The sequence below is a fragment of the Diabrotica virgifera genome, chromosome 1 (genome assembly GCF_917563875.1).
Source record: "Diabrotica virgifera virgifera chromosome 1, PGI_DIABVI_V3a".
Lineage (NCBI taxonomy): Eukaryota > Metazoa > Arthropoda > Insecta > Coleoptera > Chrysomelidae > Diabrotica > Diabrotica virgifera.
In genome coordinates, this window is record NC_065443.1 from 113951533 (window position 1) to 113964264 (window position 12732).

At 32.5% G+C, this 12732-nt stretch overlaps 2 protein-coding genes across 2 annotated transcripts in view; one reads left to right on the forward strand and one right to left on the reverse strand.

Moving 5' to 3' along the window:
* The window catches only part of LOC114347881 (rootletin), a 370585-nt gene that overhangs the window by 79802 nt on the left and 278051 nt on the right, over positions 1–12732 (forward strand). The gene's annotated exons all lie outside the window — the stretch shown is intronic.
* Positions 5168–6113, reverse strand: LOC114327213 (uncharacterized). The gene is made up of 3 exons (XM_028275747.2): positions 5794–6113; positions 5597–5732; positions 5168–5542 (listed from the first exon to the last, which is right to left on the reverse strand). The coding sequence occupies exons 1-3, from the start codon at positions 5997–5999 to the stop codon at positions 5183–5185; spliced, it is 702 nt and encodes a 233-aa protein (XP_028131548.2). The 5' UTR covers positions 6000–6113; the 3' UTR covers positions 5168–5182.

Here is a 12732-nt window from a genome sequence, read left to right on the forward strand (position 1 = left end):
TCTCGAAAAAATTTTCCATGCTCTAAGCTCTCTTCTAAGACGTCTATATTCTTCTTTTTTTCTCCGTGTACATGTACAACCTGTGTCGCTGGTTTTTTGATATGCTACATTCTTTCTATTTGTGGCCATTTCACACTCATGATCAGGTCCTTTTATTATGGTTAACAGGTCTTTTTCTTTTCGCATTCTCATCAAAAGACCATGATTAGGTGACTGATATAGTTGAAAAATGTCTAACCACAAACTTCGTCAATCCAGTACGTGTAATCTAAAATAGGAACAGATAGCATTACAGCATTACAGCGTAATCTAAAATAGCATAAAAAGAGCAATGCTATCACTGGAACAACATCATCATCATAATCACGTAGCGCTACAACCTTGGGTGTATCTGGCTGACTGTACAACTTTTTTCCAATTTGTTGGGTCTTCCATCAACCTAGGGTCAAATGGAATGTTCATTTTACGGAGATCTGCTTGGATGTTATCTCTCCATCGCATTCTGGGACGTCCGAGTGGTCTTCTGCCTTGGAATCTTGGAATCTTCTACCTATGGAATCTCCTTCCATACCGGTCTTACAAGTCTTTTGTTATGAAGGCTGTACATGTGGCCTGCCAACCATAGTCGCTGTGATTTAATTTCTTGGACAATATCGGCGTCATTGTAGAGTGTTTTTGATTCGATATTGGTTATGATCCTATACTGGTTTGTGGTGATGTCGTGGTGAGGTCCCAAAATTTTCCGCATCTCAACAATTTCATCACTATGCAGGTAATCATCATCATCAGTAGCTCGACAACCCTTTTTGGGTCCTGGCTTGTTCTAGGATGTTCTGTTCCTTGCTTTGTTCTTCCAGTGGGTAATCTCAAGTGTTTTCAGATCTTGTTCCACTTGTTCCATGTATCTAAGTTTGGGTCTTCCCTTTGACCTTCTCCCTACTGGTGTTTGCCTCATTATATGTTTTGGTGTTTCGGTCTCCAGCATCCGTTCAACATGGCCCATCCAGCGCAGACGTCCGATCTTTATGGATGTTATGACGTCGGGTTCGTTGTATGCTGCGTATAGTTCAAAATTATATCTTCTGCGCCATACGTCATTTTCTTTCACCCCCTTATATATGTGTCTGAGGATTTTTCGGTCAAACATACCTAATAAGTTATCATCGCTTTTCGACAGTGTCCATGTCTCAGACGTGTCCAATTAAGTCGGCATCATATGGGAAACTTTTTTTTTATTCTTAGTTTTATGAAAAAAAGTTATTCTTTATAAAAAGTTGTGCATAGTCTAAAACTTAAAATACAACCATCAGTTATCAATTTTTTAAGCCGTATACGAGGTATGTCAAAAAATATGAATTTTACTCAAGAGTAAAGTAGCTTTATTTTTCACAATATTAAAAACTGTTATAATTAAAAGATGTTTGAAATTAAGAACTATATTTTAATATGCAATTTCATCCTTCTAATTGAAAAAAAACATTGAATTTGTTTTTTAATTATGGATAACCAACATTATTTTCAGTTATTTCAATTATTATTATTAATTTTAAGAAAAAAGTTATTCTGTATAAAATGTTTTGCATGGTCTAAAACAGTGATACTCAACCTGCAGCCCGCGGGTCGCATGCGGCCCTTTAGCGTTTTTATGCGGCCCGAAGGCTAATTAAAGGGCCCTAAAGGTGATCAAATTATTTGTCAAATTTCACGTGTTTTCTCTAATTCTTTGATAGTGTGCCGATGTGTTTGAGGGTGTTTGGGAGTGAGGCAAACAATTTAATGACTTTAATTTTAAATTATATTGAAATTTTTAAGAACTCTGATTAAAAAGCAAGGTAATATTAACTTTTATTAATAAATTATTAAAGCTAATGAAAAAATACTCATTTTAAAATAATCAATACTTATTTACTACATTGCAACGACCCATCTAGTAATCACAAGAAAAATGCAGGTCCGGATTAGCAAAAAAAAATTTAAAATAATTGTGACCTTGAAACAACACCCTGTATATTACAATTTTCAAAATTCGTCTAAATTCGCACATTTAAAAGATCATAAAAACTAAAGTCATTGAATTGTCTGCGCAAAAAATGGAAGCTCCATTAAAGCTCTTTTCAAATGCAAACGGGTTTTGAAAATTTCAATATAAAGGATGTTGTTTCAAGGTCACAATGGATTTATAATTTTGTTTAATCCGGACCTGGATTTTCTTGTGATTAGCTGTTGCGTGGTTTGGGTTCTAAATGTGACATATGTGTACCAAATATCAAAAAAATATACAAGGTAGTTCTAAAGTTATGGGTCCAGAAAGAAATGGGCAAAATCGATAAAACACCCTGTAACTCGGTTATAAAGTCGGTGGAGCAATAAATTTAATATGTCTAGAACCGTCTCATTTATCTGTATTCACCATTCAAGTATTTCCGTTTCCCAATGTAACCGTCCCAAACACCCTGTATACTAATTCATCTTGATTGCGGCCCGCAAGCTGTGGCAATAGCTACCATGTAGCCCAGGAAAGAAAAAGGTTGAGTATCGCTGGCCTAAAACCTAAAATACAACCATGTTATATCAAAAATGTTGTCAATTTTATACGAGGTATTAAAAAAATATGAATTCGCTTAAGAGTACTTAAATAAAATACCGGTATTTTTGCCAATATTGAAAATTGTGATTATGTAAAGTTGTATAGAACTAAAAATCATGTTCCAATATGTAATTACATCCTTCTTATTGAAATATTCTGAACTATAAAGGTACTTTATTCTTGATCGAAATTCATCTTATTTGACATACCTCGTATAAAATTGTTCAAATTTGATATTAGATGGTTGTATTCAAGACTTTTGACCATGCAGAACTTTTTACAAGGTATACATTTTTTTTCGTAAAATTAATAATAAAATAGTTATCATAATTTAAATAACTGAAAATAATGTTGGTTATCCATAAAAAAAATTCTAATTTTTTTTTTCAATTAGAAGGATGAAATTGCATATTAAGATATAGTTCTTAATCCCAAACAAATTTTCAATATTTTGAAAAATAAAGCTACTTTACTCTTGAGTAAAATTCATATTTTTTGACATACCTCGTATACGGCTTAAAAAAATTGATAACTGAGGGTTGTATTTTAAGTTTTAGACCATGCACAACTTTTTATAAAAAATAACTTTTTTTGATAAAACTAAGAATAAAAAAGTTTCCCATGTGATGCCGACTTAATTGGACACGCTCTGTGTAAGGACCGGTTTTATCAGGGTTTTGTATATTTTGCATTTGGTTTTTCTCGTGATATTGATATAGTTCTTATAGTTCTTAGTTGATATAGATCTTAGATGTTTAATTAGTCCATTATTTGTTTTATTAGCAATATGTATTCTTCTCTTAACTTCTTCGCTGACATTGTTATCTGCGGTAACTAGTGAACCTAGATAGGGTAAACCATACAGTTATTGGACACTTAAGAAAATTTCAACTTTAAACATTCGTAATTCACATTGTTCTCTGCAGATTGAATTGAAATTTATACAAAACGTAGTCTAAACAGTTTATTACAATATGGCTAAAAGGATTTAAAGAAAGGGTTAAATCTTTTCTGTCAATATATATTTATTAAAAATAGTTACAAAAATTATAGTTATTGGACAGTTTATTTAGTTACAGGACACTCAAAATTAGTTATTGGACAACTGCTTTAACACAATACAAACCTAAAAATAAATGAAAATTACAAGAAAAACCAAAATTTATGTGCGGTATGGGGTACCTATTATGTACAGTTGTTGACACAATTAAATTTTATAATTGCTTCTGTGCTTCTTTGTATTGAGTGAAAAGTTCGTCAATATCTTCATCCTCACTGTCTTGGTTACTGTTATTAGCATCGGAATCACTATCCTGCAGATTGAAGCAGTTGTGACATATAAATAGATCACCATCGTTAGGTATATGCTGTCTATGCTTAACAGGAATACAACATTCGTGATAATAAAGACTACAGTCATGGCATTTTAATTTATTCGATTGAATATCATTTAAACAAATAGAACATTTGACTTTTTTTGAATTCTTTTTGTTGCTACACTGGTTTTTGGTTAATTTTTCTTCTCTTTTCCGTTTCCTTTCTTGTTTTTGTTTTTCCTGCTCTTCTTTTAACTCCTCCTTTTTTCGTAACATTTCTTGATATCGTGCAGATGTAATAGCAAAAGGAAGTCTTTCCGTGTTACGTTTATTTTTTCTTTCCGGTACAGTAGGAGAAGTTAAAAAATTGCCCAACAATTCGTGTTTAACAATAATTTTACTTGTAGAGGGTAAGTCATAAACATTAGTTTTATATTGTTGAATATGGATATCATTGGTACTATTACTCTCAGAAATATTTACATTTTCAATACCACTTTTTTCTGATGTTTTTATTTCAGTATTTTTAACCGGAGATGTGATAGCTATATTTTGAATAATATTAATGTTTGTGTCTCTATTTTTTAGAACCATTTGGTTATCAGAATGTTTTGGATCATGTTCAAAAAAATTCCAGATTTTGAACAACAAATTCAAATTATCGTCGCTAGGTAGATTATTCTTTTGATTTTCTTTTAAATTCTCTAAGCTATGAACTTTTTCAGGACCTAAGATATTTACGAAAGTATTATAGTCCATCTTGGGTTTCTTTTGATGATCCGAAATGATTAAATTTTTTACTACTTCTTTACCTAAACATTTTGTGTAGTCAATAGCATCTGCTTTAAATGGAAACAATCCGCAAACCTTGAAACCATTTACTACTGTTTCAGTTTTACAACTTTTTTTTGTAGCTTGCTCCAATATAGAAGCAAATACAACCTTATTGACTACCCCTCCTGGATGCTGTTCTTCCCATTCTCTTACTGACTGCCGCCAAGCTTCTTTTAGTGGACGGAAAATAGAGACGTCACATGGTTGTAAAATCCTTGTGGCGTTAGGATAAAGTGCAATTACTTCAATTTGCAGTTCATTACACAATAGACTTAATTGGTAACTTAAGTGACTCTTGTGCCCATCTACAAAAAGAATAACTGGAAGCTTAATATTATTTTCAATTAGGTGGGGGTAAAAAACATTCGCAATATACTGATAGAATGTCTCTGCCGTCTTCCAACCATTATCGCTTCTGCCCACACCCCATTTAGGATTAATGCCTTTAGCAACTTTTTCTGTGATAAGGATAAATAACCATAGGCACGCAAATTTTACCGTCTGCTGAAAACGTAAACATCACAGTGACGTTTTCTTTTGAACAGCTTTTTTCAACATTATAAACATTTTTTGAACCTTTCATAGCAAATACTTTTCCAGTAGATGGACATATTTGAAATCCTGACTCATCTCCATTAAAAATTCTTGATGGATCAGTTAGAACTTCTTCTAGATGTTTTTCTTTGACATAGGTTTCAATATTTTTAAACCAGTTTTTGATGTCTCGTTCAGACACATAAGCGCTAGCTGCCGTTACACCTTCACTTGTCCTTTTAGAAACCTCTGGATGTCGCTTCAAAAATCCCTAAAAAAATCAAACGATAAATACCGATTAAAATACATTTTTTTGGCGACTGACTTTTAACCATCCATCTCCAGGTCGATTATCTTTAAAGTTATTGGGGCGAGGATTTTCGGTTAAAAATTTTTGCACGCTGCTTTTTAAATCGTTAGCCTTTTTGGGGAAACCTTTTGAAGCGGTTTCTTGTATCCATCTGGAATATTGAATGTAAAATCAAATAATGCTATGGATTAAGATAAATTTAATGAACGTACCTAACCAGAGTATTCTCCTCCTCGCAAGTTAAAATAGGAGACGGTCCAAGTGTATCTTTATGTTCCGGATGTTTTAATTTAAATTCTATAGTGGACTTCGGAATTCCATATTTTTTTTCAGCTGTTCTATACGATTCAGTGCCATTTTGGACATCCTTAACAGCTTCTATAAGTTTATTCTTATCGTATTTTCTAAGTTTAGGCATTTTACTACAATCCTAAAAAATCAATTTAGTGATTGGACGGTCAAATTTAGTTATTGGACAGCTGTCCAATAACTGTCAAATCGATTACTAAATTAATTTTACTGCTATCTCCAGTTAATTATACATAAACACGTTGAAAATTGTAGAAATATGTGGTAAGTATAGTTATCTAGTGATTGGACAGGTGTCCCATAATAGAATTCAGCAAGTTTTCTAGTTTAGTTATTGGACATGCGTAATTAAATCCAAATTAAAATCCCTATTACTGTACGCGATCTACCTTAGGGACTATAAGTGTCTTAACTACACGCTTTTAAATAAAAATACAATCTTACCTTAAAAATAACACGTAGTTTTGAAAAAAAAGTCAGAGCAGATGCTTAACACAATGCTTAAATGTCACTTCACTCACATAACCTAAAAATATTTACCGCCAAAATCACAGAACCCGTTAAAGGCAGAACATAGACATAAGAATGTACGTAATATAGAAGCGAGTAGTGCCACCTAGTGAAATATACTCTTGTTAGCACTTGCAGAAATCTTATAATCGTAAGTTAACACTGTAATGTCCAATAACTGTCTCGTGTCCAATAACTGGCGTTTTACCCTATGTAAAAAAATTTACGCTTTCGATGTTATAGTCTCCTATTGTCAGATTCTGTAGGTTTCTTTGGCCTGTCGATTTGCTGGCCTTCATGTATTTGGTTTTTATTTCATTAATATTTAGGCCACTGTTTTGTGCCGCTCTTTCTATCGCATTAAATACTTCTATCATTTATCTTTTGCTTCTAGCTATGATATCAATATCATCTGCAAATGCCAATATTTGTACACTTTTTGTTATTATTGTTCCTCTGCTCTGGTATTGACTTTTGACTCTCTAATTATTTTTTCTAATGTGATGTTGAATAAAATACAGGATAGGACATCTCCCTGTCGTAGGCCCGTTCGAACATGGATTGTATCTGTTAGTGCGTTTTGAATTCGAATTTTGCTTTGTACTTTAAGTGTTATACTTTGTACTTGCAGTACTACACTATGCAGGTAATAAGATGTATAAATTGAAAGAAGAAGAGAAGACAAAGATCTCGCAGACCTCAAATCTGATTAAAGTCTTTGACTAATGTACATGGTAGTCAGTAAGCTCGAGATATTAAATCCACGACTTTTGGTTAACCAACAACCAATTGACAGAGTGGGCAGCTACACATACCTTTTGGTACCAACATAAACAGCCCTTTTGATCAAAAGCAAAATCAGCATTCGTAACGATAAAGTCTCTTTTCAGATGTCACGATTTACCACTTGATATCGAAATCTCTAGCATCATATGCTATGTATTTTCTACGTTATTAAGTTATTATACAGAGTAGAGGCTTGGATACTTTCTAAAGTTTCTTTACGAAAACTAGAGGCGTTGGAGATATGGTGTTAAACGACGCATTTTAAGAATTTCATGGGTTGATCGTGTGACTAATCATTTGGTGCTACGTAGAATAGACAAGGAATGTGAGATTATTAAAACAATCAAACAGCGCAAATTAGAATATCTTGGCCATGTCATGAGGAATGAACAGAAATATCTTCTTTAAGTGCCATCTCCCTGACGAAGGTTGGCAATCATTATAGCTATTCGGACTTTAGAGTTGAACAGAAATATGGCTTGTTGCACCTCGTTCTTTAGGGCAAGGTATTTGGAAAGAGAGAACCAGGGAGAAGAAGAATATCTTGTTACCAAGGAAGTGAAACTTCTCTTGTAAGTAGATGGTATATCAATTTATTAAAAACTTTCCAAAAAGATCCAAGTTGAATTAAAGTGGGTACATCACTAGTACAAAACAAACGTTTTCGGACTAATCAGTCTATCATCAGGTTGAAACTTCAGATCCAAAGTAGTTGGAACTAGCTACATAGGTAGGTCGAATGACCTGACCATTATAAAAATTAAGCCATTTAGGCTACAACAATGTCGACAATAAGTCGATGTTAAAAGAATACAATTAGACTATAATGGAGTCTTCATCTTGGCTTCAAACTGTTTAAAGAATACAATTAGACTATAATAAAGTCTTGATCTTGGCTTCAGTTTGAAGCCAAGATGAAGACTCCATTATAATCTAATTGTATTCTTTTAACATCGACTTATTGTCGACAGTGTTGTAGCCTAAATGGCTTAATTTTTATAATGGTAAGGTCATTCGACCTACCTATGTAGCTAGTTTCAACTACTTTGGATCTGAAGTTTCAACCTGATGATGGACTGATCAGTCCGAACACGTTTATTTTGTACTAGTGATGTACCCACTTTAATCCAACTTGGATCTTTTTAGAAAAATTTTAATAAATTTATATACCATCTACCTACAAGAGAAGTTTTACTTCCTTTTACTTCCAATGAGAGGAAATTTTTTTCCTTTTTATTTTAAAAATATCTTGGTTTCAAAACCTGAGAAAGTGGTTTCATACATCTATAACCGGACTGTTCCGAATAGCAGCAAGTAAAGTTAGGATGGCCATGCTGATCGCCAACATCCGGAACGGATAGGCACCGTAAGAAGAAGAATGTTAGATATACTGCAGAGGAAGCGAAAAAATAAGTCAACAAGGTAGTCAGAATATCAGGATATTTGTGGGATATCTTATGGAGGAACAAATATATTAGCGTGGATAGCAAAATTCAGATATAAAAAGCATGTGTAAAAGACACAGCGGAAACAAGAGCTGAAACGTGATAAGGACACATTGGATACATTAAGAGAAACTGGAGTCCAGGATGCGAAAAGATGGACACGACCATAACGCCACAAATGGAGAGATCATGTCGACAGAATGCACCAAGGAGGAATCACAAATTGGACAAAAACACATAAATCCAATACAAAATAACCACTAATAAGACCTCCGAAGGGGTGGTTTGACAGCTGGACATCAACATCACAAGAGCTGAGATAATAGAATAAACAGAACCATGTCCTACAAGAAGAAAAAAAGAACACCAAATATACGTTGTAGAAATTAAAATGTTTCCTTATAAATTATGAAAAAATAGGAAAGCGGATTACTCCATTAAAATGTTACATTTTTTAAGCCGTACCTTGCATTTGTTAGAGGAGTCAATTTTATTTCTTTAATGTGTAGGAGGGATCAGTAGAAGCTTAAGTTCAAGTTTTTGGGGTCGACACCCATTTTGGAAATGGTGTACAAAGGGGTTTCGCGCTATATCTCGTAAACTACCAGCCCTACGGAAAATCTAATTAAACATAAAATGTAGCAAATTAAATTTTCTACAATTTTATGTCTATTACTTTTTCTCGTCAAGTGACTAACAAAAAAGATATAAACAAAAATATGTAAAACATTTTTAACAAGATTCCTTTTGGAGGCTATAACTTTTTTTCAGTTCATTTTAAAATAAAATAACATTATAGCAATTTTGTAGAGGGTTTTTCAGCGAATAATTTCCAATATAAATTTGTTTAATTCTATTTATTTATATAGGTGTTACAGCGCTCCAAACTTGACCAGATTTTTGAATGCTCATAGGGATATAATAAAAACAAAAGTTGGGCGCAAAAGTATAATAAAAACAATTTATTATGATTTTAACATTCCTATGCTATTATTAATCTGTTTTTGACCTTTCTCCCCACTATAAAACTTATAACCCGAAGCATATATAGAAACGGCCCAAGAAGTTGTTTGAGGACAAATTCGCCGGTTCAGAAGAAGAATGACGCAACCGCATATTGCAAAATTCTTAACAAGAGCAAAAAATGAATTTTTATTTTAAAAATCATAAAGCATGATCAAAATTAGCCATTCACCACACCGTGGTCAGGATCTCGAGATATAAGCGTTTTTTGGGGTGTGCCGCTTGTTTATGAAGTAACATAACTTTTTTCCTATTGTATATTTTGACTTAAAATTTTCAAAAAAACTTCTTCATGAATTATATTTTATTGTTTTGTTTGTTAAAATTATAAACTAAAAAGTTTGTCACTTAACTTTTTTAAGTAAACATGAAACTAACGAAATATGATGACAAAATGTTTAAAAACTAACAACTCCTTTTTTAATGTGTTTAAGTATTTAGGACAAATCCCATTGTTATCTACATACTTCAGAGATTAAACAGTAAAATTGTCAAAAGGAAATATTTACAGCGACTAAAGATACAGCGAGGTAAATTTGAAAAATCATCAAAATTGATTTTCGGCATTTTTGTATAAAATTTGATTTTTGAACATGTTCCACCAAATCTAGATAAAAATAAACTTCATATTCGGATTTGGCGACCTCGAAAACATAAAAATAGACCAAAATTGGTCATTCACCTTAAATTTGATTTTCGTGGTCGGCATAAAGATTGCTGCCGCTCGACTAATATATATATATATAACAATATTACAGGGTGTAACAAAAATACAGGTCATAAATTAAACCACATATTCTGGGACCAAAAATAGTTCGAATGAACCTAACTTACCTTAGTACAAATATGCACACAAAAAAAGTTACAGCCCTTTGAAGTTACAAAATGAAAATCGATTTTTTTTCATATATCGAAAACTATTAGAGATTTTTTGTTGAAAATGGACACGTGGCATTCTTATGGAAAGAACATCTTAAAGAAAAATTATAGTGAAATTCGTGCACCCCATAAAAAATTTATGGGGGTTTTGTTCCCTTAAACCCCCCCAAACTTTTGTGTACGTTCCAAATATATTATTATTGTGGTGCCATTAGTTAAATTCAATATTTTTAAAACTATTTTGCCTCTTAGTATTTTTTCGATAAGGCAGTTTTTATCGAGTTGCGGCTTCTTTTTTAATATGTTTACATAAAAAATTTATGAGGGTTTTGTTCCTTTAAACCCCCCAAATGTTTGTGTACGTTCCAATTAAACTATTACTGCGGTACCATTAGTTAAACACAGTGTTTTTAAAACTTTTTTGCCTCTTTGTATTTTTTTGATAAAGCATCTTTTATCGAGATGGCTTCTTTTTTAATATGGTTCAAAATATACTTAAAAATGTAAATCATAAATAAATTTTCATATTATTACAAAGTCTCCATAATCGTACTTTACCATATACAAATATGTGGTGAATTTGACAAATATTGAACTATCTCGATAAAAACTGACTTTTGGAAAAAGTACTAAGAGACAAAAAAGTTTTTAAAAACTTGTGTTTAACTAATGGCGCTACAATAATATTTAAATTGGAACGTACACAAAAGTTTGGGGGGGTTTAAAGGAACCAAACCCCCATAAAATTTTTATGGGGTGTTCAAATTTCATTATAAGTTTTTCTTAAAATACTACTGCCATAAGAATACCACATGTCCATTTTCAATAAAAAATCTCTAATAGTTTTCTATATATTGGAAAAATTCGATTTTCATTTTGTAACTTCAAAGGGCTGTAACTTTTTTTCCGTGCACATTTGTAGTAAGGTAAGTTAGGTTCAATCGAACTATTTTTGGTCCCAGAATATGCGATTAAATTTATGACCTGTATTTTTGTTACACCCGTAGATAGAAAAGTATTTTTTTTTATTGTATTCCTATGAGAATTCGAGAATCTGGTAAAGATTGGAGCGCTGTAAAACCTAGATAATAAATAAAATTAAACAACTTTATAGCCAAAATTGTTCATTGAAAAATCCTCTACAAAATCGCTATGATGTTATTTTATTGTGAAATGAACGGAAAAAAAGTTATAACCTCCAAAAGGAAACTTCTTACAAAATTTTCTCATATTTTTATTTATAACTTTTTTGTTGGTCACTTGACGATAAAAAGTAATGGATATAAAATTGTAGAAAATTTAATTTGCTACATTTTATATCTAATTAAATTTTCTATAGGATTGCTAGTTTAGAAGATACAGTGCGAAAACCCTTTGCACCCCTTTTTCCAATATGGCGGTCGGGGGACAAGGGTGGTGACCCCAAAAACTTGAACTTAAGCTTTTACTGAACCCCCCTACACATTAAAAAAAATAAAATTGACCCTTCTAAGAAATGCAACCTAAATGTAACATTTTAATGGACACCAATTATTTTTGGTTTTCCTCGATCTCAACACTGACCCCTAACTTTGCACAAAAACATTTACAAGAAATCAAAATATAAATAATCTGACAAACAAGTACACACTATTAAGGGGATTCCAAAGATCAAAGTTCTCTCATCGTGGATTCTCTCCAGTTGGCCTTCAGACAGTGATATTTTTTTTCCAACTTTCTATTTGAATTTCGAGTACAATCTTTGGTCAGTTCAAAGTACCACCGTCTTGTGGCTTGTTATTTGGTCAACAGTCTCTCTAAACATTTACTTTATTCTTTACCTCATGGTTACGTTTTTTCGTCGCCTAATATTGACATGTATTATTGGTAAATAGTAAACAACTTACAGTAGATACTAAAATGATTTTTCGATATTTCGATAATGTTTGTAAGGTTGCTTATGTATTTCTATTTGACGGGGATCATTACCTGGATATCATGGATACATAGAACACGTCACAAACAAAGAGGTTCTGAGAAAGATGAAAAAGAAATGGAAGTCTTAAATACAATTAAAACCAGAAAATTGGAATATCTCGGACATATTACACGTGGAGAGAGATACAACTTGCTCCAACTCATTATGCCGGGAAAGATTCAAGGAAAAGAAGCATAGAGAAACGCAGAATATCGTGGTTGCACAACCTGAGAGAATGCTAC

Excerpts from the sequence above, each read along its gene's own strand:
- LOC114327213 (XM_028275747.2), bottom strand. The coding sequence starts at position 5,999 with ATGCCTAAACTTAGAAAATACGATAAGAATAAACTTATAGAAGCTGTT. Across the intron at positions 5,733-5,793 it reads GAGGAGAATACTCTGGTTAG|ATGGATACAAGAAACCGCTT; the intron begins GTACGTTCATTA and ends TCAATATTCCAG. Across the intron at positions 5,543-5,596 it reads CTGGAGATGGATGGTTAAAA|GGATTTTTGAAGCGACATCC; the intron begins GTCAGTCGCCAA and ends TGATTTTTTTAG.